The sequence below is a fragment of the Strix uralensis genome, chromosome 2 (genome assembly GCF_047716275.1).
Source record: "Strix uralensis isolate ZFMK-TIS-50842 chromosome 2, bStrUra1, whole genome shotgun sequence".
In the NCBI taxonomy this organism is placed as follows: domain Eukaryota; kingdom Metazoa; phylum Chordata; class Aves; order Strigiformes; family Strigidae; genus Strix; species Strix uralensis.
In genome coordinates, this window is record NC_133973.1 from 130,620,421 (window position 1) to 130,645,305 (window position 24,885).

Below are 24,885 nucleotides of genomic sequence, written 5' to 3' on the forward strand. Positions count from 1 at the left end.
TTTCTATGCCAGTCTTAATGAGCTGTTTCAAGAATTGCTTAGAGCACGGAGTGTTCCCACAACTCATCAGCATGGGGGCCTCACGGGCAACTTCTCGCTAACAGCCTGTAGGCCTTGCTGAGGTACTGCTGGCTTCATATGAAGACTAGTCAAGACAAACTAATAATATACTAAAATACTGGATCTGCTCAGGCATGTAGGCTGTACTCGGTCTCAGGGAGCCGGGTGTGTTTTGGAGGGTAGCAACCTACTTCGCCTCGCATCAGGCTTGGTCCTTTGCGGATTAGTAAACAACAAACCTGGTTTTGAGGGTGTCCTTGGACCACATGACATTGTCATGAAGGCAGTTTTGCTCATATTATTGGTTTTGCTCCTGTAATTAGTATGAACAAGCATTCTAATTTAGGAATATAGTAGTACGAGGAGGAGGTAGATTTCCCCACCCCCACATTTTTCCCCTAGGAGCAGAACAATATGTACTGTTTTTGCCAAATAAACTGGGTTTACATGATGGCTCGATTCCCAGTACATAATTAATATTCTTCATGGACAGTGTGTCTTCAAATAGCTGGCTAATATTTACACTGAGAAAAAGTCTTGCAGTCCCAGCTTCGGTTGGCCGGGGACAGAAACTTTAGTTTCATTTTCTTATCTTGTGGTGACACACTGTAAAGGCGAAGTGGTGTGTACAAAGTACGGCATTTCAAGGCTTACAGGAACAAACACAAACATACCATTCAACAGGCAAATAAAAGATGCCGTTGCGTTTCCTGTCTCCCCTGCTTTGAAGGTCACATTTTTCAGAAAGGGAATACAACTGTGAACATAGATACTAAAATACATTTTTATGCAGAAGAAATGGCAAACAGCAGTTTTTACTGGAAACTTGCCAGGTCTCCATTTTTTCTATCTTTCTGCTTATATTTGCAAAATATATGTGAAAGTTTTATATATATAATTTGCATTTTAAAAGTGATCTCACAGAATGTGTTTTTCAAAGTGTATTTTAATGAAGCGTTCACCCATGGATTACTTTCAAATGCCGACAGCTCTCCAGAGTTAATCAGTAATATGCAGCGGGGGGAAGGAATGGCTGTACCTTAAAATACTTTGCAAGCAGGTTAACTTCCAAGAGGTACCTCTGGGCACATCTCATCACCAAGAGCAGGTTTTGTTACTTTTGACTATACTAGCACTTTCCTACTAGCATAGTAAAAAGAAGAAATGCTGCTTGTGGCTTAGTTGAGTGGGGCCACGACCTAAAAACACTGGTGGGAGGGGTGATCAGTTAAAGGTGCAAGACAGGGGGGCATCGGAGAAGCAGGGAGGCCAGGGTTGCTGCCTCCTACCCCTGCTGAGGCACATGAATTCCTGTCAGGCAGGGAAAATCCTGTGCCCTGGATCAACCGGCACCCAGCCGGGCGCTGGCAGCCCCGGGTCACGCCGGCCCTCCCAGCTCCTGTGGCACAACCACCCTGGAAGGGGACACGGCTGCGCTTCGCTGCCAGGTCTACGTGAGTGCTGCGGCCTGTACTGGTACGACTCGCTTCGCTGGAGCGAGTGGTTCCTCCCGTACGGGAGTGCCGGCACACAGCGCTCCTCGCTCTCCCGGTGCCCAGCGGCCGCTCCCCGGCCGGGCGGTGTGAGGCGAGAAGGCCGCAGCCGGGGTCGCCCGGGGGCGGCGGGGGGGAGGGGGGGGGGGTGGGGGGGGTGGGGGGGTGGTAAGGGCGTTGCCACGCCGACGGCTGGTCCAATAGCGGGCGAGGGGCGGTGCGGCGGGGGCAAAGGCGTTGCCACGCCAACGGGTGGTCCAATAGCGGGCGGGAGGCGGGGCGAGGCGGTGCAGTGCCAGCTGAGGGTTGGCGGAAAGGTGGGGTTGCTCAGGGCCACCAACCAACGCTGCGGGCAGTGAGGGGAGGCGGGAGGAAGAGGCGCAGCGCGTTAGGAGCAGGGGAGTAGGGAAACGCAGCCAATTGCAAGTCGGGACGCCGGGGTGGGGGCGGGGCTTTAGCGCAGGAGCAAATCGGAGGAGCCGAGGGGCGGCCCCCGCCAATCAGAGTTTGCTGTGATGACGGCTGAGCCAATCGCGGGCTGAGCAGACGGGGCGTCAGCCAATGAGGGCGCAGTGAGGGAACAAAAGGGGCTTTCCAAACCGCCGGCCCCTTTCCCCAGAACAATTTCACATGACGCAACGGTTGGAGGAAGAGGTTCGCGAACCGTAGCCGCCGCCGCCATTTTGTGAGCGTTGAGACTGAGTCGGCGGCGGCTGAAGGCGCAGCAGCACGGACGGCAGCACCACAGCCAGCGGGAGCCGCAGCCCGGAGGATGCGGTAGAGGAGCCCAGCGGCAGCGGCGGGGGGGGCGGCATCGCTCGGCGGCGGCGGCGGCAGGGGATCGCGGGGAGGGGGCTCTCGGTCGGTGGGTCGGGTCCTGGTGCGGGCCCCGGTCGGAGAAGCATGTCGGCCCCGGAGAGCAGCGCTGGTAGCAGCGAGGCCCGGGAGGACGCGTGCCGCGACTACCAGTCGTCGCTGGAAGACCTGACGTTCAACAGCAAGCCGCACATCAACATGCTGACCATCCTGGCCGAGGAGAACGTGCCCTTCGCCAAGGACATCGTCTCCCTGATCGAGGCGCAAATCGCCAAGGTTTTTATATTCCACCGACTACTACTCCTACCTATACTGCTGGGGGGACCGGCTGGGGCAGCGGGTTAGGGCGGCCTTGGGGGCTAGGAGGAAGGGCGTGGGGCAGATGGCCTGCTGAGGGGCGCGGGAGGAGCCGGGAAGCAGCGGGCCGAGGGGTGGCAGGAGGAGGAGGGTAGTGGGGACTGGAGAGACAGAGAAGCCGGACGGGTGAGAGGGCCTGAGGGACGGGAAACGGGGCGAGAGAGAGAGGGAGAGGCTCGGGAGGAAGCAGTGGGCCGGCTGGGGTGAGGAGGCCAGTGGCGGGGTGGGTGTAGCGGGGCCTGGGAGAAGATGGGGGCGGCGGCGAGGCAGGGGAGCTCAGGGGACGCGGGAGGGGACGATGGGGGTGGGGGGTGGGGCTGGCTAATTAGGGGCCGAGTAGAGAGAGCAGGATTTCGGCGGAGTTGGAGGGTGCCGGGGACTCGGGTGGGGTGGGGAGCGCCCCGGCCGGGGCAGTGGGGAGAGGGCCAGGAGGCTGTGGCCGCTGTGGGGGAAGCAGGCGGAGGGAAGCGTGTCTCAGATGCGATCAGGGAGCACGGGGCGAGACGTCGGGGGCTCCTCCTTTATAAGCTTAAGGCTGCTGCTTCTTCTACCCTTCACCCCGTAGGGAGCAGGGGACTCGAGGGAGGGGAACAGCCCCCACACCACCCTGTTCGTAGTAGGGGAGGGTTTGGGACTCGCCCCACCAAAAGCTCTGGGAGGGCAGCATGGCTCGCGATTCAAGCCCCGTATAAATTTCAGACACAACATGGCGGCCTGGCAGTGACTGGGCAGCAGCACCTCGCCCTTGTAGCTGGGTTTTCCCCCTCCGTGGAGCCAGTATTCAGTGTCTCGAATCTGGTGTCTAAACCCTTGCATTTAGCGATTTCGACAGTAGATGAATATTGCGATCATTAGAGAGGGCCTGACGGGGAGATTTTTGTGGAGGGTTGGGGGTTTTTTTGGGGTAGTTTAAAGGAATGAAAATAAGGTTAAATTTCTAGCATGCAAATTGTCCACTTCTGAAGGGCTAAATATAATGACTTCTAAGTATCAGTTAAGGCTATTTTCCCAGTGAGATATTAATTTGGGGGTGGGGGGTGGGCACCCATATCTTATAGGAAAGTTTGTGGGTGAAAGGTGATCATCTGCTCCGGATAGAGAAGCGTGTGTGCTGGTGATGGGGGTTGTTTTGCTCTGCCTGATTAGAGAAAATTCTGTGGGCTTGGGATAATCTTTGGATTTCAGGTGATCTGTGCCCTGAGTAATGCTAGTGTTGTGTGCGTACTTAATTTATTTTGGCTAGAAAAGTTTATTGGTTGAGGATGGGGAAGAAGAAATTCTCCCTGACCGTAAAAACTGCAGCAGCCTGTAGGATCCTAACATGGCGTCTGAAAGGCACATGATATAAAAAGAAGGGAAAGAGGAGGCTCCCTCTGAGCCCAACCCAGGCAGTTGCTGACATCAGTCAGCCACAGCACATGGATGGGGGTTTACAGCACCTTTTTAACAAGAGCATTTTGTAAGAAAAGGGTTCTTCTTTCAGTCCCGTCCCGTGTCCCCCCCCCCCCCCCCCCCCCCCCCGCCATTCGTGCCAGTCACCCCTCCCCCGTTGTTTCCCTTGCTCCCTCTGATCTCAGGTGTTCAAAGGCTTTTTTCCTTTGGCTTTAAATCGTGGTTTATAATGGTGAGAATTGTACTATCTAATGATGGGGAGGGAAGGATCTCTTAAGTTATTTAATCTATCTTTCTATCAATGCAGGATGGCTTTTTAGTGTTCCACAGACCTCTTCCAGTCTAGTTTTAAATGCTGCCAGTGGCTGAGTTTTGCCATTCCTTGGGGAGGTGACCTCATGATCTAATAGATCTCACCATTATATCTCCTAAAGGGCAGTGGATGTGTATAAATGATTTGTGATTAATATCAATGTTGTCAAATTTTTTTTTTCATTTCTGGGTGATTTAGAGCCTGCCCTGAAGTGTGTTTTTTTTAAAGATGTCTTAAATCCTGTATCAATGGTTAGTTTTGCCTAGTTACTGTTTGTGACTGTAGTTTATTCAAGGCAAGTTTTTAGTTGTTTCTGGGAAAGTGATCTCCTTTACTAAGCCACTTTTTAAAAGTGTTGCCTGGAGACAGTTTGTTTAGTGTAAAACTTGAGTGGTCTGCTTTACAATTTAATAAATGGTTCTGAAATGTGTGACTGGTATTATAAAATTTGTAAATAAAAAGTGTGAAATATGTATTTGTCTTTTTATTTACCATTGTATAGTGCAGAATTTGTTTCCAAGATCCATTTTGTATACAAGGTGGTTTTTTTTTAAACAAATTTTTGCACAAGTTTGTGACTTGGGGTTCAATTGCCAGATATGATTTTAAACTTGAAATCTTTTAGGAAACTAATAAAAAAGCCACACATTTCCAACAATAGCTTTCCTACATTATTTGAAGGAACAGTGGGAATTCTGTAATGAAGTCTTAAATATGATGCTGGTGAGCTCAGAGTTAGCGTTCTGTGTTCTGGTGATTATGCGGCGCCTCCCTGCCTTTTGGTTAGTGTCATGCGGGCATCTTTCTTGCTAGGGGATACTGTATAGACCGCCTGAAAACAAAATACATTCAAGTCTGGGATTCCCTTTTGTGGTTATTGGAATATGTGCTAGATATCTTGACATAATAAACATTTCCAGAAGAGAAGACTTAAATATTCCAACCATATTTAAGTTGTGGTCCTTTAAAGTGTGACACCTGAGTAGCTTATATTTGAAGCAGGGTATGCTGCTGAGCTTCTAATTCTGTTTGAAGTAGGCTTCCTTACTAGATTACGGTGCTTCCATGTATGATGACTTCTAACAGTCTGATGCATAATGAAAGTGACAGTTAAACTTGTACAGTGCCTTTGCTACTCTACGATTCCCCAGTGTATCAGACTTGAAGCTTAGCTTAGTGAGCTACTTCCATACATGGGTGAAATGGGCATAGGTACTTCTGAGACAGCTCTTTGTTTCACTAACAGCTGACTTTAAAAGTCAGAAACAGTGCACTGTCATTTTTTTATAAAGGAAGGCATTCAGAGCTTAGAGTAGTGTTTTTAATGTGCCATTGTGCAGACTGCTTTAAAGAAGAAACCAATATTCCACAGGCATTTTAATATAAAGTAGTTGTAGACCCACAGTCTTTGATTCCTGAGACTAGAGAGATGCCTTTATTCTAACACTTGCATATTAGCTTGTTTACAGTTCAGTGTCATAGTCTAAGATAGGCTTTTAATGTGCTGCAATAAGTTTTAGCTAACTTAACTGCGTTTTTCTGTCTTTTTATGTACAAAATACACCACTTGTACTTTTTTCAGTATGCTCAGAGGCAGTGACACCACCCCCACCCCCAACTAACAAGGAATTCTGCCCTCTTCAATATTAAATTTCAGGTCATGGTAAATTAATACACATTTAAGAGTGAGGAGACATTGTGATTTACCCATATTACAAGTATTGTTGACTCGGTGCCCTTCTGTGAACCACCTTAAAGGGGAAGGAATTACATCTAAAATTGTAAAGGAGGAGCACTTCCACACACTTGTCTGGACAGTGGGGCTGCGAAGTAAGGTGTTGTTAATTAACCTAGTAGCCTATCCTGTTTAAAATGAGCAGTGAGTGAAGTTATCTGGTTTTATCCTGAGCTTACCAGATGGTGAATGGGACTTAAAAGTATTATGAGTGGATGCTCTTCTAAAGGGATCACGGTCAACACATGGCTTGTGGTGTTGTCTTTCATGTTGTCCGTGTCAACAAGTCTGAAGTTTTGAAAACGGATTTAAAAAAAACCCAAACCAAAAACGAAACAACAAGCCTCCTCTTGTAGCAAAGATGTGTCCGAAGTTTGAAGACTCCCGTCTGTGAAAATCATGGTTGCGGTTCCTGAGCTTGTGCGTTTACCTGGTCAAGTAGATGATTTGAGTTTTGTCTGGATTTTGAACTTTGTTCTGACTGTGCATTTTTGCATGCACTCTGGAATTCTGAACTGTCACTACAAGTGCCAAGAGAGAATGGGACTCCTTGCTTTGTCCGTTTGGATTACAGTGAAATAGTTGTGACCTATTTTGCGTGTAGTTTATGAAAAGACTGCGATACTCAACATATAATCTGCAGCTACAAAAGTTCACTAGTTTGGGCTATTTGCCAGAAGTCTGATTTGTGTTCTATGAAATCCAGAAAAACAAGCATTCAGGAGGTTTGAATTATAAACTATTTTTTAGAAGTTCCTTGAAGTGCTAACGATGGTTTCCTGCTAACTTAAAATTACTTTCTCAAGTGGGTTTTGAAAGGTTACACTCAGTGCACTAGCAGCAATTCTGTCTTGTGGGCTTCTTTTTTCTTCCTTTTTTTTTTTTTTTTGCCTTTTTCCAAAGCTTTGATACGCAAACAGAATAAGGTGTTCTTTTTTTTGTGTGATAGACCCACTGCTATATACTTTGAACTGAGTATCGATTTTCCAGATTTAAGTTTTTGTATAAACAAAAAATCCCAAGCCAAATCCCTTGGTGTTTATAGTGGCAACCAAAAAGAGAGGTCTGTATTTCTGGGATTGGCAATCCCTTTATTTAAAAAGCTTAAAATATGTTTTTGTTGTACTAAACTTCTCAGTTTCTTCTTATTACTCCAGGCTCCTGCATCAGAGAAGCTCCCTGTTATGTACCTTATGGATTCCATTGTCAAGAATGTGGGAAGAGAATATCTTACTGCATTTACTAAAAACCTAGTTGCAACATTTATTTGTGTATTTGAAAAGGTATATACACTTTCAGAAAAGTTCTGTATTATAAGCAAAAGTTCTTCCTGGTAAAATAAATACATGCTTTCAGTTTTGGGTTTTCTTGGGTGGTGAAATACACAAATGGATTGTTTTTTATAAATCTCAGTACTGTGTCTATACTGTGGAAGATTATTCCTGCTGCTATCAAGCATGTAAGTTACATGGTAGCTGAAAAATGCAGAGTCTTACTTAATTTGGTTCATAAATGTCTGTAATTTTCCTGTCCAGGCAAGATTTTACTAACAGTATTTCGGGTACTGATTGCTTGCCTGGATGGACTTTTTGTAATGTATAGACCAATTAATTATGAACTGTTGGTTTATTTTTAAGATAGTAAATAGTTTTTATGCCAAGAATAGACTGAGAATCAGTTTGTTGTGAATTTCTCAGAGCTTTTCTCTCCTGTAGTTAGATTGGTCTGATCTACTTAATTTGTGGTGTGCAAAATGAGCACTTAAGCTGTGAAGATTGAATAGCACTGACACCTGATTCTCTTCTGGTGGTCTGTGATTTGGAAAAAAAAAATGCTAGGGGGAGGAAAGGGTCTTGGAATGTATTGCTATATTACATTACTTAATACCTGTTTTAATGTCATTGGCATTTAAAACTGCCATATCTTTTAATTTTTGCTCTTAGTTTTTAAACCCAGTGAAGTAATTGTGTGTATTCCTCAGTGAGAAAGGCAACTCAACGTCCAGTTTTTAAAAGGGTGGACTTGGATGGGTTTAAGTTGGATCAGAAATGAAGGGTTCACTTCTGTGGTCTCCTGTATGCTATAAGAAAGTGGCATCTCATATGAATGAGATGAATGGAGCTTTTGCGTATTTATCTATGATTACATATCAGCAAGGATCTGAGATTCCAGTGTGCTTTATGGTTTTCACATGTGAAATGCATGATGAAATAAGGAACAGATAAACTACTGTGTGTAGAGTAGATAGATATTTGTTTTTCCCATATTAAATTGTGAATGTTATTTTACTGAGCTGCATTTAATGTTGCAGCTGAAGCTCTGGATAATAACTAATCTTCAGAGTTTTACAGGTTAACTGTCTACTAAGCTAACTAGAACTATTTAATTAATGTGTATTAATTAAATTTGTAGAGTGGCAGTCACTTCTAATAGCCTAATTTGTCCTGCTGAAAGATGCAAGTAGAATTCCAGCACTGACATTGTTACAAATTTTATCAGTAAATGGTCACTAAGGTATCTTTAGACACTTGATGCAGTCAGAAACTTTTGCTCAGTCATTTCCACACCTTTTGCAGTGAACTTCATACCCTCTCATTGAAAACTGTATAGAGGCACCCCCCCAATAGCTAAGTATGAACTATTTTTGTTGAAGTTCCTGCTCCTCCCCTGAAAGAACTGCCGAATTTTCCAGACTATTCTGTGTCTTGCTGTAACATCTTAAAAATAAAACTGCAGTAAAAACCATCTACACAGTCAATACTTAATGATTGAATTGGGGTATTGACATTAGGACAGCTGCATATATTTTGTCCTCAGATGTTTTTCATTTGTTGTTTAATTGAACTACTCAAGTTACAAGATTAACTAAATTTTGCTTTACTGTAAATTTCTAATTTACCTGTCACGAGATAATCCAAACTAACTGTGAATAGATAAAACGGGCACTGGTCCTACAAGTACGCTTGATCTGTGGCTCACGGATGGGTCTAATTTTGCAGCTGAACTGAGATATAATTGACTTCGTTTTAGCTAATACCCCTTTTGTTGCATTTGTTGGAAAAAAATCCTTCAGTGACTAAACAGCTGAGCAAAACACCTTTTCTGTTCACAAAGTTTGTTGTTTCCTGATTTGTTTGTCATTGTTACACTCCATTCAGCACAAACACTTGAGTAATGTATTGTCTCAGAGGCTGTTGCCTTTCAGTATTTTTGTTACTGTATTTTTTCCACAGAAATTGGGCAAGTAAAATGAGAATTTTGGTAATGGAAAAGTTGAAAGAAAATTATCAGAGAATGGTAATACCCAATAAAACCTTCAAATGGCCTTGAAACAACAATTCCACATTTGAGCTTCTGTTACCGATTCTGTTGGTATAGATGTATGATCTGCACTGCTTATAAATGCTGTATAATGTGTTAAAATGGCAAACTGTTGATAGAAATAGGAAATAAATGAAGTCTTAAGTTCTACAGAAAAGTTTAAGAAATTGTTTTATATTAACTTAACAAGCCATAGAATTGTTTTATTGTTTTAGGTGGATGAAAATACTAGGAAAAGTTTATTTAAATTACGCTCCACATGGGATGATATTTTTCCTTTGAAGAAACTGTATGCACTTGATGTCAGAGTCAACTCATTAGATCCTGCTTGGCCAATTAAACCTCTGCCCCCAAATGTGAATACTTCTAGCATCCATGTGAATCCTAAGTTTTTAAATAAATCGGTAAGTTTTTATGCCTACTGTATGAACAGATGGTAATACGTGTAGTTTTCATTGTTTGTATGCTGCTTTTTGACAATTTAATATATTGAGAATGAAGTGTCTGACCTTTGTAGACAGGTAAGAGGAATTTCTGAATTCAGAATATTTCATGGGTTTGGATTTTATATTTCAAATCTGTATTCTAGGTTTTGGAACATTGATGACTTTATATTAAATGACGTACATCTGTCACAGCAGGCAAAAGTTTTAAATTGTTTTAGTTATATTTTGCATTAAAAATGCAATTTATAACTGCTGTACAAACTAAGTCCCAGTACTGGATCATGATAACAGTTAAAGGAGATGGAGTTAGTTGATTCCATCAGGATTTTAAGTGTAACTTTTTTTATTCTGTTTTTAGCCAGAGGAATCTACTGCACCTACCTCTGCTGTCACTTCTGGTGCCTCTACTCCTCCAGCTGTTCCTGAAATACAAAAGAATTTGACACAGGAGCAACTGATAAGGCAGCAATTGCTTGCAAAGCAAAAGCAGTTGTTAGAACTTCAGCAAAAAAAATTAGAGCTGGAGCTGGAACAGACTAAAGCACAGTTGGTGAGTAGGATAGTTGATGAAACTTACAGTTGGGCCTTTCTCTCTCAGGACAATACTTAGCTATACTGGTAACTGCAGTACATGTGCTCATGTTAGGCAAGGGTAGCTATTCTAGGACTAGAGCAATGCAAGTTGATCTGGGGTTCCTGAACAGTATTTGTTAAAAACCTTAAGAATTACACTCAAAGTAGAGGTAGAAAAAACAAGTTCTTCATGTTTTGTTTTTAACAACTGTCCAAAATGATGCCTGCCTACGATCCTCACCTTCCACCTCTTCTTGTGGCTTACAGGAAGACAGGCTTTTTCAAATACATTTGCTCTTATAGAAGAAGGAAGCCTGACTGTTGGAAATAAATTCAGTTCCCTTGTTAGGTCAGGTTGGTTTGATGCCACCATCTGAAGATGGCGGTTAAGCTGTATTGGTTCACATTCATAATTAAAAGTCTTGCTATGTTGACAGTTGATGATACCAAAATAAAGCATCTTTGAAGTGTAGAATTATGAAAATTGTATCAGATACTTGGCAGCTTAGTTGCTGTGAGCATGTGGAATATATAGAAAAAAACTAACGCTGTAATGAGAAAATGTGCCTAAGTTACATATTTTGCCATATTGACTTTGTAGTACTGATTTTGCATTATATTTGAATTTGATCTTTTGTAATGATACTGCATTATTTTAATACTTGTAATGACCAATTAATGGGTCATTTTCAGTTAAATGGTTGAATCTCATAACTTTCAAGACATTTCTACGTAGGGTTTTGGATTCGAAACAGAATACGAGCATCTCAGGGTAGTTGTGTCATGCAGATTAATGCTGAATTTTTTCCTATTTCAGGCTGTATCTCTTAGTGTTCAGCAAGGATCATCTACTATAGCTTCAGTTCCAGCACCTTCCAAGCAACACGTGTCTCCCACACCTCATATGACAGTTAAACCACCTCATCAGACTGCTGTGCAATCCGAAAAAAATAAACCATCCCCAAGTCCTCCGCTTCATGATATCAAAATAGTAAATAGGGATCCTCGGCTTAATCGGATGGCTCAGCATTCTTCTCATGCTAAAGATCAATCTCATCGGAAAGAATTTCCACCGAACACGACCAGTCAGTCTGATACCAAGGCAAACAAAACAACACAGGCTGAAAAACAAAACTCAAAGCAAGAAAAATTGAAGGCAAGTGAAAAAACACAGAAGAAAGAACTTGACCAGTCAGAAGCAAAATCTAAATCACCATCTCCTTTGAAAAATAAGCTACCCAATACTAAAGATACTAAAATCCAGGAATGTGAAAGCACAAAAGTATCTGAAATTAGTAAGCGGGATCCAAGGCTGAAAAGACATCTTCAAGATAAGTCAGAGGGCAAAGAGGAGGAGGTGAAAGAAAAGAGGAGAAATACAGAGAAAAAAGAAAAAGAGGAACATAAGACATGTGAACATAGACCAGTAGGCAGCAGAAATAAAGTAATTAATGGTGCTGTTCAGAAACAAGACACAAGTACAGAGGAGTCAGAAAAACAGGGTGGAAAACAAGGGAGATCAAGTAGTAGAAAACGATCACGATCACGGTCTCCTAAGGCACGGTCACCATCTACGCATTCTCCAAAAAGACGAGAGAGGAGATCACCCAAAAGAAGACTTAGAAGTTTATCTCCCACTTCATCAACTCCTAAAATTGGAAAGATACGTCAGATAGGCCCTAAGCAGTCTCATGTTGAAGAAGGCACACAAGCAGCAAGAGATGAAAGAAATTCTAATAAGAGAAATGTTAAACAAGAGGTGCGAGATCCGAGGAGAGTGAAAAAAGCCCAAGAAGACAGGCCCCAAGAAGCAGCAAGCCAGCATTCTACAAAAGCTTCTCCTGATCCAAAGGAGAATGCAGAAAACTGGCAAGGATCCAAATCAGGCAAGAGGTGGAAATCTGGTTGGGAAGAAAATAAAAAGTAAGTTACTATCTTTTAAACAACTTCTGTTTGAAGTCATTCTACTGCTGACTTCAGAATAGTCATCTTTGGGAGGCAGTGTTCAGATTGTTAAAACTGACTAACTTATTTCTACTAGTGAAATATGGAAATGGTGCATACTTAGATTCTAAGGTGATAGTGATGTTTTGCCCTGATCATTTCTAATTAGGAATGTAACAGTTATGTCCTGAATAAAGAAGTAATCTATATTTTAAATGTATGCTTGCTTTCAGCTCCCAGCAGAATGAAGAACACCAAGCACTTGGTAAATCCCCTCACCAAAGACACCGGGAAAACTGGCCTGCTGGTAAAGGAATTTTATCACCCCGAGCACCAAAGCAGCAGCACCGGTTAAGTGTGGATGCCAATTTACAGATTCCCAAAGAATTGACATCTGCAAGCAAGAGAGAATTACTTAAGAAGGTAATACTAATAAATCTGTTTCCATAGAAGTGTCTTTGGTATAGTGTGCTTAGCTTTTCTTTTTGGAAGCCTAAACTTTAACTTTCTATTATAGGCCAATGAACGCTTAACATCTGGTGAAATAACACAAGATGAGTTCCTCATGGTAGCTCATCAGATCCGACAGCTGTTCCAGTATCAGGAAGGGAAGCACCGATGTAGTGTCTGGGATAGCCCTACAGAGGAAAAATGTGGTTTGAAGAAGAAACCTCTTCTATCAGATGCAGAATTAACGTATTATGAACATAAGGCTAAACTAAAAAGAACACAAGTCCAGCATTCGTTGTCAAGGCTTGATCTTTTGGATCCTGATGATATTTTGGATTATCATATATCTGATTCATTGCTTTCTGGAATAGAATGTGAGCAAGCAAAAGCCAAGCGTGGAGTACAGTTTGACAGGAAAGAACCATTTGGAGAAAGATCAAGGAGACACTCTCCTGTAAGTGGCACTAACAGACCTTTTGCTGATAACCTCTCACCGCTTGAGAATCGACGAAGACTTGAGGAACAGAATGCAACTAAAGGAGCAAGAGGTTCTAAGAACTTTGATCCTTACGACAGCTGGGGAGAATCAGATGAATTTAGAGATGCTCTCAGACAACAGGGGAAAAGCACAACAGAGTTCCAGAAAATAGATGGTGATGCAATCTGCAGATTTGATAATCGTGAAGAAAGACAGCTACTTGGGCAAGCTGGTACGTGCTTTTGCTTTATTTTATACCTGTCAAGTAATTGGCAACATTCTAGTGAGTGGTTATCTGACCTGTTCTGGTTTTTTTAGGTGTTCGAGAGGAACCAAGATCACCATTCAGTGAACGTTTCAAAAGAGCTAGGTATGAAGATCCAGAGAAAGCACCGTTTCCAGAAAGCCCAGGATCACGATTTGGAGGCATTGAAGCAAAGCAGAGGATAAGTGCACTAATGGAAGACAGACCTCTATTTGATGGCTCACCTAGGCAGTCTGCTGCAAGGGTCGGAGTAGATGGACAGGGAAGCCCTTTTGTCGATGGTGCTGCTGCTGGTTCAAGTTCCAGAATTGATGGGCCACCTGGACAGGCTGCTATGAGATTTGAGGGGCCTTTGGTGGGGGCAGGTGCAGCTCAGTTTGATGGACCACTGGCAGGAGCAGGGGGAGCTGGAGCTCTAAGATTTGATGGGCCACCAGGGCAGCTGGCAGGGGCCCTGAGGTTTGAAGGACCCCCAGGACAGGTTGGTGGAGGAGGTCCGTTGAGGTTCGAGGGACCTCTTGGGCAGATAGGTGGGCCTTTGCGGTTTGAGGGGCCTGCAGGGCAGCCTGTAGGTGGTCCTAGATTTGAAGGACCTGGAGTTGGTCTCAGGTTTGAGGGTCCCCGTGGCCAGCCTTCAGGTGGTCTCAGGTTTGAGGGACCTCATGGTCAACCTATGGGGCCTCGAGGTCAGCCAGGGGGTGGTCTCAGGTTTGAGGGACCCCATGGTCAGCCCTTGGGGCCTCATGGTCAACCAGGGGGTGGCCTCAGGTTTGAGGGGCCACATTTACAGCCATTGGGGCCCCATGGCCAACCCGGAGGTGGCCTCAGATTTGAGGGGCCACATGGTCAGCCTATGGGGCCACATGGACCATCAGGTGGTGGGCTCAGATTTGAGGGGCCACATGGACCATCAGGTGGTGGGCTGAGATTGGAAGGACCACATGGTCAGCCAGGTGTAGGTCCTAGGTTGATTGATGGACCAGTACACCAGGGAGCTGGTGGACTTAGATTTGATGGTCCTCTGGGTCGGGCTGGTCCAAGATTCGATGGTTGTCATGGAGCTGGATTTGATGGTCAGCCTGGACAGTTGTCTCTCTTGCAAAGATTTGATGGAATTCATGGACAGCCTGGTCCAAGATTTGAAAGGGCGCCTGGCCAACAGGCACAACCACGATTTGATACAGCCATACCTCAAAGATTTGATGGACCTCACCAGCCAGCCTCTAGATTTGACTTGCCCCTTGGCCTTCAAGGTGCCCGTTTTGAAAATGTAGCTAACCATCCTGCCTCAAGACTAGAAATGTCACCATACGGACAAGGTGGTCCGTTTGTCGAACATCCCGGCCAGGGCTACAATGGACCATCTCATGGGTTGCAGTTCCAGAGACCTGATATATTTGATGGTTCGCCTGGACCAAATTTCAATGGGCCAGCTGGCCCAGGAGCACAGAATTTCCCATTGAGAGCAGCTGGACATTACTTTGATGAAAAACCTCTTCAGGGCCCTCAATATGGGAACTTCAATAATATGCCACTGGGAAGCAATCAGGTAAGAATTGATTGCGTTAAATGGCGTGCTTGCAGAAGTAGAATGTAGAAAATAAGCAGTTTTTCTTATAAAAATGGAAGAGCTGGCAGACTGGGAGCCAGTTTCCAACTAAAAAAGTCATCCTTCAGTAATTTCTGGATAATTCAAGAACATGCATTGCTATTTTTTAAGAACCTGTTTCTAGGAATTAAAATAGTGGGTCCTTGCAATTGCTTTATAGCTGAGAATATGACAGTGAAATTAGTATTTTTAAGTTGAAAACAAAACTAGGTAAGTGGAAGCCTGTGGTGTTTCCATTAAACTTGAACAAAAGTGAATTATATATAAAGCGTGACAGCTAATGTAAGTGAATATACATGATTAATTTTTTTTAGAGGTTGTCGTGGTTTGAACCTGGCCGGCAGCCAAACACCACGCAGCAGCTTGCTCACCCTCCCCCATTCTGGGGAATGGGGGAGCGAATTAGAGGGGTGAAGGTAAGGACATCGTAGGTTGAGATAAGAACAATTTAATAACTGAAGTAAAATACAATAATAATGATAATAATAATAGAAAATACGAGTAATGCACAGCGTGATTGCTCACCACCCACTGACCGATGCCCAGCCCGTTCCTGGTTAGCGATCCCAGAGAAGCGAGAATTCTGAAACTGCAACCCTGGAAGAGAGGGTCAACCCTCATCTGTATACTGAGCATTGCTCTGGCTCTGCTTCCCGCCCCGCCCCAGCTTCTTGTGCACTTGCAAAAGTCCTTGATTTCTTAGCAACAACTAAAAACATCAGTATATTATCAACATTCTTCTCGTACCAAAACCCCATACTGAATCCAAAACACAACACTATTCTAGCTACTAAGAAAAAACTGGCTCTATTCCAGCCAAAATCAGGACAGAGGTGTAGAATTAGAATGGACCAAAATAATTCTGCTGTCCTTTTGCAGCTGTTAGTAGTGGTGACAAGCCAGTTTGAAGGAGATGGCCCTAACTTGGGGGAATTGAGAAAGATGAAGATATTGTTGAACTACAGTCTTAAAATTGTCCTGGCACCAGCGTGCGTTATGAGTTCAGTTATTTCTGCTGTTGCCTGTTGGAAATGCTCTCTTCAAAAGGGGAAAATGCTACTTTACATCAGTGAAAACGATGTAATTTCTTTCAGCAGAGATTTTAGAGAGCATTTTTAATTTGCAGGATAATAATTGAACATAAAGAGTTAACTGGTGGTACGAAAGCAGGTAATGTGTCCTGCTAACCTCTAATGGGATAAAATTTTAAACAATTTGTAAATCCAGAAAACAGCCAATTAGGAAAAAAACTCCTATTTTTATTACAAGTGTGTTATAAAAACTTTTTCTATCTGAAGCTTACTGTAGCTGGTTTGCTGAAAAATTTGTGCTTTCAGGATTTTGTTTTGTATAATGGATGCTAAAATAGAGATGGCATTTGTTAATAGACATTTACCAGTTTCTCAGATTTCTTTCTGATGAGCTTTGCTTTGGTGAACAGGAGCAATTTAAAAGGAAGAACTGTGGAAAATGTGATTGAAGGCTCGATAGGTAGAAGAAAAGGTGTTATTTTTTTGTAATGTTAGGCAAATGAGTATGTGTTCAGAAATTTTTCTAGTGGAAAATGAAAATGAGGGAAAGGTTATGTAGTCATTTGTGGACCTTTCAATACTAAATGGACATGGTTCACTCCTGGAAGGAGTTTAATATATATGAAATTATTGAGAAACATCTAGAGGTTAATGATAAAATTTAAAAAAGTAAGTTTATAATTGCATTATTATACAAAAAAACCCCAATACCTGAATGCTTGCTTTCACAGGTTTCTCTCATGTCTGCTCAACCAGGGCCTTATGGCCAAGGTCAACAGTATTTGCCAAATCCTGGAAGTTTTGTTCAGAACCCTGCAGGTGTGTAACAAAATAATTAACTTCCTTTTCTTTCTTTTGGATTGTTCTGTTAGTGGCCACAAAACTTACCCTTTTGTAATGAGTGTCCTGGTGTACTAGGTCTGTGTGGACTAAGGGAAGCCGCCTCAGAGAGGTGGCCATAGGTGTGGTCTCTGTAGTACCATCATCTCTTCAGGGGTTTCCCTCAAACAGTGAAGGCTTTCATTAGTTTTCTTTAACCATGTGGTTTTGGTATGTAGTTGTGCTAAAAAAAAAAAAATTTTGGTCTGCTTTTCTGGAAGGCACCAGTTTGTAGGTCTGGCTTGCATTTGCGAGGGTGTGCAAACATTCCCAGTATATGAGTGGTTAGTAACAAAAAGCTTCTAAAAAGTCATAAATGGTTAAAGTAGGTGAAGTAGTAGATTGGCCCTGGTGAAATATGTAAGCATAAAATAAGGAAAATACTGCATTTCGGTAAATACTACCCAGTAAAAATCTGCATATGGGCAACCAGCTTGGATAGCACTTCAGAATACATTATGAAGGAAGCTGTTGCAAGGGAAGAAATTAGCCAAGGACATAAAGCAAAGACATTTGATAAAAAATTTGAAATAAACCCCAGAAGAAGTAGGAGGCAGAAGGAAAAGTGTGTTGAGAAATATGCTGATAAAAGTGAAGTAAATTTCTAATGCTAACCTTTTGTCTCCTTGAATGTCAATGTTTTTCCCCAGGAGCCCTTCCACATTCATATCCTGATAACCATCTTGGACAGCTTGATGTCAATGAATTGTTTGCTAAACTGCTGTCAACAGGGATCCTCAAACTGTCTAAAACTGATTCCACTTCAGCACGTATGTATATCCTTTATGTTCTAACTACTCAGTTTATCCACAGCTGAGCGTAAAGCTAAGTATAAGAACTTTTGTGAACTCCTGCATGTTTTTTTTTAAACTGAGCTTTGTTTTTGGGAAGGAATTTAGTGCATGTGATGGAGTAAATTCTTGGTATCTTGTTTAATTTGTACACTTTGGCTATCCAGAGCAGTCAGTTTTGTCTTTGATGCTGTGCCTGGGTAACTTGTTCTTGATTATAATCAGGTTCTTACCACTTTCTGAAATATTTCTGTGTCTCTGAATCAGAGACTGAATTCTAATACCGAAGACTGAGGTGAAATACTGTTCTCCTAAATTGAAATTCTGAATAACTTCCAGTATCTTGTACGCTTTTAAAAATGTTGTTAGAAGATCGACTTAGCTATTGCACGCTTGTATTTTAGCATAGTCATACCATATTTATTAATATTTGAATAAAAATAACTTGCAGGAACATGTCATTTCTTTCCGATGATGTACTGAAATTTTCATTAAATGGTTTCTTTATGCTTTCTAGAAGTGAATGAAACATCAGCCCAGCCAGCTGCTGAAGAGGAGGATGATGACCAGAATGAAGATCAAAATGTTCCAGACCTCACTAACTTCACAGTTGAAGAACTTAGACAGTGCGTATAGTAGAATGGGTTTATAGTGCAGTAAGAATAGTGACATGGTAGTATCTAGGTAGTTAATCCAAGACAGTTGAGAGCTTTTAAAAGTCACTTTGTGATTAAGAGGACCTGCAGTTTTTGATACTAGCCTTGGAGAATTTGAGGGAGGAAAAAGAGGGAAAATTAACATGGGAAAACTATCTTTACACAAGTTGCATGTTGTTACTTAATCAGTAAGGTTGCGATACATATTAAAGTCAGTGTTTCTTCCTTTGATACTACTAATTTTACCACTTTTATGGTAGTTTGCAAAGCTGAACCAAATGCAGGCATTACCATTTTATGCACTGTTAGGTGATGAAGCTAGTAGGCATGAAACAACACTAGCATGCTTCTCATGAGTAGTTAATATGAGCCCATTGTTTGTTATCCGAGTGCTTCAATTGATTGTGTTACCAAAATCAGGAAGAATTTAGCTGTATTGTGTTATTTAACCTTGCAGTAGATTTGTGCTTTTCCTCTACTGTTGTAGGCATATGAAGCGACTTACTGAGAAATGTTTTCAAAGAAATGTTAAGGCATTTTTTTTTCCTTTTTGTAGGCGTTATGATAGTGTTATAAATCGACTGTACACTGGGATTCAGTGTTATTCATGTGGAATGAGATTCACTACTTCACAGACAGATGTTTATGCGGATCATTTAGATTGGCATTATCGTCAGAACCGGACAGAAAAAGATGTTAGCAGAAAAATTACACACAGAAGATGGTACTACAGTTTAACAGTAAGTAACGCAGTAGGACACTTGAGAAATTATAGGCGGGATTCTGTGCTTTACTTATGTACCCGCCGTAAGATTGCAGTTGAAATTTACATCATCACAGGAGTTGGCCTTTGGTAAACAGTGATGTCTTAGATATTTCAAGTAGTTCTCAAATGCCTGTCAAAATACAAAAGGCAACTGTATGATGAACAGTAAACAGTTTGAAGCTCTTGGTACTGTTTTCGTCACACTGAGAATGGAAATTAGAGGATAGTGGTTTTTCTGGAGAAAGGCTTTTTTGAAGTGTAGCATTGTGAGAAGGCAGGCACTGTGCTCATGCTGCATGTGAAAAGCATTTCAGTTTTAATGAAGTAATATTAAATATGGTACTTTGGGGCTGTCTTCCCCCCCCCGAGATTGATTTTTTAAATATTTCTGGCTATTTGTCAGTGTCTGAGTGTGAATTAAAACTTTTTCCTCAGGACTGGATTGAATTTGAAGAAATAGCTGATCTAGAGGAGCGTGCAAAAAGCCATTTTTTTGAAAAAGCTCATGAAGAGGTTGTGTTGAAGACACAAGAAGCTGCGAAAGAGAAGGAGTTTCAGAGTGTCCCTGCTGGACCAGCTGGAGCAGTCGAGGTAAGTTTCAGCTTGCCTTTATTAGCCTCGATACAGAGAATGATCTAATTCTTCGAAGAAGTTTACAGCATTCTTTCATACAGTGGGCTGTATGTAGGCTGAAGTCTTGTTCTTGGACCTCTGCAGCCACTTCACAGGTAGTGTATTTGTGTATGTGATGGTTGTTACCCAGGGGCAGACAGTAGCCTGTAGTTCAAAAAAATCGACACCCACGGGTATTCCATCATTTTAGCAAAATCAAAATGGGCAAAGTGTGTTAATTTACTGAACATTTCCATAGAAAGAGTAAATAGAGCAAGTGAATTGGAAATAGTACTTTGTCATTCAAATAATGATTGGGTTTGCTGGGTTTCTGATACTTTGACACAGAGTAGAAGATAGGCATCAGGACAAAGAAATATCTCAGTGTTAAAGTAACCACTAGGTCTGTGTTTTGATAGATGAATTGGTGTACTAATCACATAGAAATGTTGGTAGAATTACAATTTAGTTTTACATGCAAGCCTCTAAGAAACTACTTCAAGCCATGAAGGCCTCTGTTTTAATTTTAAAAAGTATCTTTTGTTCTCAGAGTTGATTATTTTGCACAGAAGTACTAAAAATATTAATACTTCATCTAAAAGTTCTGCCTTTTAAATTTGAGACTCTGGGTTAAGGGGAAGAGTGAAGATAATGCCATAAATAAAATTAACTAACTCCCTGTACTGGATTGTCCTATGTGACAGTAAAACAGCATTAGATTGTTACAAAGTGTTTTGCAGAGACTTTCCAGCTGAAAGGGCAAAGCTTACCTTTCTCAAGTGACAACAGTCTTCGAGGCCAGATGATGATCATTGCTCAGTCTGCAAACTATGTTCAAATAATTTATAATTAAAGATTTCTGAAGTTATTTTTAAAGTGTGGAGGAAAGATCATGTTGTAGTCTCAATGTACTTAATTTAAAAGACCCTTTTTTGACTCTTACTAGATTCTTGAAGTTCATGTGTTCCCTAAATTGTTGCAATAACCTCATTTATCTCTGTTACTCCAACTTTTCAGAGCTGTGAAATTTGCCAAGAGCAATTTGAACAGTATTGGGATGAAGAAGAGGAAGAGTGGCACCTGAAGAATGCTATCAGAGTAGATGAAAAGGTAATCTGATCTTACTTATATGTGATATTTATAGTAAAAAACCTGAAGAATTATAGCAAAAAAATAAGGGGGGGGGGGGGGGGCAAGTGCTCTTTCTTTCCTGGAAGATTCCCATGGTAGTTTTCCTGGCTTCAAATACATAAATTTCTCAACATTTGGAAGTGCATGAAGTTCTGGTGGTGTTAGTATAGGCTCACTGACCTTCCCTTATACTGCAGTGCTGAAAGAAAAATGAATGTCTCTGTATATGGGTGTAGATATTGGTTCAATTATTTCTGTATGCAGCTGTACACAAATAATTCCTAACACCAGGCTTCTGTAGGATAACTTTTCCTCAATAACCATACACAAAATCTTTTCCCAGTTATATTTGGCACCATACTTCGGCCTGCTCATACCATTGTTTTTCTAGACAAATTGTGTGATATGTGTCATTGGAACTGTTCTGTTCATAACCAGTGATCCTGCTATAATGTGTAACAATTCTTTTCCAGATTTACCATCCATCTTGCTACGAAGATTACCAAAACGTAAGTGAATCCTTCATATTTTTTGAGGCATTTTGCTTTCAGTTTGTTTGTTTGATCTCTGACTTTGCAGGGAGCAGATGTGTTCAGAATGTGCCTGTGACTAGACAGTGAATCGAAGGCCTTGGGCGTGGCAAGTTTGTAATACAGAATTAGCTAAGATGTATTTCTCCTTGTGATGGACCGTGACAGCTTGTGTGTCATACATGACTAAAGCAAAACCATGGTTTGAAAACACATCATGCATTTATTGTTGAGTAATGTGTGTAATCTTAGGAATTTGCAAAAATTAAGTAAATGGGTGTTGGTGTGTAGTCTATTTTTAAGGCTTTGGGAGTTACAGCTCCCCTGGGGATAGCAGGGAATAGTTTCTGGTAATGTGTTAAGCAACGTTTCATCGGTGCTTGGATGATACCTTTTCAAATTAAGTGTGAAAGAGTAATGCTATTAAAGAATAAATTTGTTTTCTTAGGATCTTGATAAAGTAGAAGTTTGGATTTTGAGTGCCTGACTATCAGCATGCTTGCATTTTCAGAAAGAGTAAAAGGGATAAGAAGCTAAAAATGGTTATTTTATTGTGTGTTAATGCTACATTGACTTTGACTTTGCAGACATCATCATTTGATTGCACACCATCTCCCAGCAAGACTCCTGTAGAAAATCCACTAAATATAATGTTGAACATTGTTAAACAAGAGACACAAGAGTCCTGTGACTCACCTAAAGTCAAAGAAGAACCTGATGACACCCCTACTGCCTGTGCAGAAGAGAGCACACCTGCATCTACAGATATTAAAACAGAACCTGATGAGTCTGTTTAAACAAACTGAGGTATGATTTTTTTTTTTACAGAAGAGCTGCTGTGTTAACTCTGGAAGGCAAATACTTTTTATATGAAATAAAAACGTTCAACTGAGGCAGGGCCTCAACTACTGTTTGGTTAATAAATACATTTTTGTATTTGAATTTCTTATTGCCTGCACAGTTTCAGGTGTCATTGTGTGAAAGTTCTGTAGATGCGTGAAAATTTAATGGAACGAAATGGTATATGTAAAAATGTACAATTTTCACTTGTGGAAATGTAAATTATAAATAAAAGATATTTTTGCTATATATGGAGTGTAATGTTTATGCACACCATCAAATGAAGACAGTGTTTCTGTACTTTTTTCAGTTTAAATGGAATTAAAAAGAACTTTTGCTCAGTAAGATTCAGAAAAATTAAGTAACTTCTTTCAGTTATCCCATAGGTGGGTTATCAAGGGAAGCAGCGCAGAACTTCAGACAGACAACCTTAGCTTTCTTTTCTTTTCTTTTCTTTTTAAACTTATTTGAACAAACTTACATATCCAGATATTAAAAAAAAAAAAAATAACCAAAAAGACAGTTCTTGGATAGAGGGGTAAATTTAACAAACCAACCAGAGTGCTTGATTGTGAACACAAGTGCCAACAACCAATTAACAAACCAGGATGCCTGGTAATTAAGACATTTTTAATAATTATTTTTTTCCATTAGTCAAACACAAAAGAATTTAATACAGCTGAACAAACTTTTCTTTACATTACAGGGGGGAATGAATGTAAGAATGCTCATTTGAAACATAGTTAACTTTTTTTTTTGTTGCTTATGACTGGACTTAGATGGTAAACCAGATATCCTGAGATGTTAATATTTCTTAAATGTAATAAATAAAATTAAGCATATATTTGAGTGTGAGTCTCTTCCTTTCAGTAATGGGTTTGTGTGGCTGGCATGTTTGTGGGATTGTGTCTTAGGACAATATGCATTTCATGTTGTATTCACTCTGCCATGCATCCAGTGCATATTTTTCAAGCTGCTGGGAGCAAGACATAAGCACTGAAAGTCAGTGTAGCAATCCTAGTGTGTTACTCTTGCAGCCAGGATACTTGGGAGATCAGAATTCAAAATAATCAGTTGTGAAGGTGATTTTGCTGTTGGCTGCAACACTTCCTCCCATCTTCACAGCCAGGTTCCAAGCAGTTTTTAAGATGTGAATTTAATTCCTTGACACTCATATTAAGGGTTGTGGCCATAGTTGTGAGTGTGCTCTGTTTTAGATGTCAACCTTAAAAATACGGAGTAACAAAAAAAAGAGATTAATCATGGATAATCAGTCCTTCTGATGGTGTGTGTAGCTGCTGGCTGTGCTGTAGGGAGTTATTCCTGTTACTTGCAACTTTTTCCTGGAACAGGGATGTAGGCTTGGCCCAGTTGACACTTTGTGTATTGAAATACTGTAAACGAAATTCAGAGGAGACTGAGCAGTGATGGGATGTCTTTCAATATGTAGAAGGCTGTAAGAAAAAGGGAGTAAAATGCTCTGTCTACTAGGGATAGAACAAGGAGACCTGTAAGTTTCAGCAAGAGGATTTATGACAATTCTAGTGACAAGGAGAGTTCTCTCTAAATGGAGCTTCCTTGATCCATGTAATTATCAACGTGCACCTGTCAATCTGATGGGGAAGGGTTCATCCTGCCGGCAAGCAGGACTCTGGAAATGCAGGGTGCTTTTCTTCACCCCATGGAAGGAACGCGTCTTTACTCCAGGGCACCAGCTGGTTTTGGCTAAAGGGACTGAGGAGCAGGACCATGTAACTGCAGGAAAAAAACAACCCCCTTGTACCCTCAACATTTTAGCGCAGAGAGAGAGGGTTAAAAATATAAATAGCGACTGGATATCCCAGAGAGAGCATGAACCGGTTAAGTAACTCTTGGTCAATACACCACTGATGGTTTCAGAGGTGAGAACAGATACTACTGGTTACACTTCTCCCTAGGGAATGCCATGAAGACACTACTCCAGGGCTGCCAAAAAGCACCACCCGGCAATGCAGATTCCCCTGCGCCATCCTTTCCCTGCTACCTAACCCTTCGTGTGCTACAGCCATCCGCAGGCAACGGTATCGCTGCTCCTACGGGTGACTCCTCCCTCCACATGCGCCGGGCAGTCTTCCCCTCCCCGAGGGAGAGCGGGCTCCCCTGCCCCGGCCCCGCGCCCCCCTGAGGCGCCATGGCTGCCCCTCGCCCCCGCCGGACATACGCCGCCTTTCCCGCCCTGCCGCCATTTTCCTCCCGACGCCACCTCCCCGTGGGGACGGCGAGCCCGAGGGAAGCGCACACTGTGCCCATGGCAACTCCGCTGTGGCGTCGGGTGCTGGGAGGAGGAGGAGAGGGGAGGAGGAGGAAGGGGAGGAGGAAGAAGAGGGTGCGGCGAGAGCGGCTGACTCCCGGCCGTAT

The 24,885-nt window shown here is 42.0% G+C and overlaps 1 protein-coding gene across 4 annotated transcripts; it reads left to right on the forward strand.

Moving 5' to 3' along the window:
- Positions 1–1,951: 1,951 nt before the first annotated feature.
- On the forward strand, positions 1,952–22,737 carry PCF11 (PCF11 cleavage and polyadenylation factor subunit). 4 transcript variants are annotated; one of them, XM_074860326.1, is made up of 17 exons: positions 1,952–2,645; positions 7,324–7,449; positions 9,703–9,891; positions 10,292–10,483; positions 11,324–12,429; positions 12,684–12,873; positions 12,968–13,610; positions 13,697–15,192; positions 15,567–15,668; positions 17,015–17,102; positions 17,813–17,932; positions 18,474–18,579; positions 19,166–19,349; positions 19,811–19,966; positions 21,005–21,097; positions 21,592–21,627; positions 22,236–22,737. In XM_074860326.1, the coding sequence occupies exons 1-17, from the start codon at positions 2,457–2,459 to the stop codon at positions 22,443–22,445; spliced, it is 5,226 nt and encodes a 1,741-aa protein (XP_074716427.1). In that variant the 5' UTR covers positions 1,952–2,456; the 3' UTR covers positions 22,446–22,737. The 4 variants fall into 4 exon arrangements, with proteins under 4 accessions (XP_074716427.1, XP_074716425.1, XP_074716429.1 ...); XM_074860324.1 differs by having other exon boundaries at positions 1,954–2,645; positions 18,471–18,579; XM_074860328.1 differs by lacking the exon at positions 15,567–15,668 and having other exon boundaries at positions 1,954–2,645.
- The last annotated feature ends 2,148 nt before the right edge of the window (positions 22,738–24,885 follow it).

Coding starts and splice junctions, on each gene's coding strand:
- PCF11 (XM_074860324.1), top strand. CDS start 2,457: ATGTCGGCCCCGGAGAGCAGCGCTGGTAGCAGCGAGGCCCGGGAGGAC. Junction 12,430..12,683: donor GGTTGGGAAGAAAATAAAAA/GTAAGTTACTAT, acceptor GCTTGCTTTCAG/CTCCCAGCAGAATGAAGAAC. Junction 17,103..17,812: donor TTTTGTTCAGAACCCTGCAG/GTGTGTAACAAA, acceptor GTTTTTCCCCAG/GAGCCCTTCCACATTCATAT.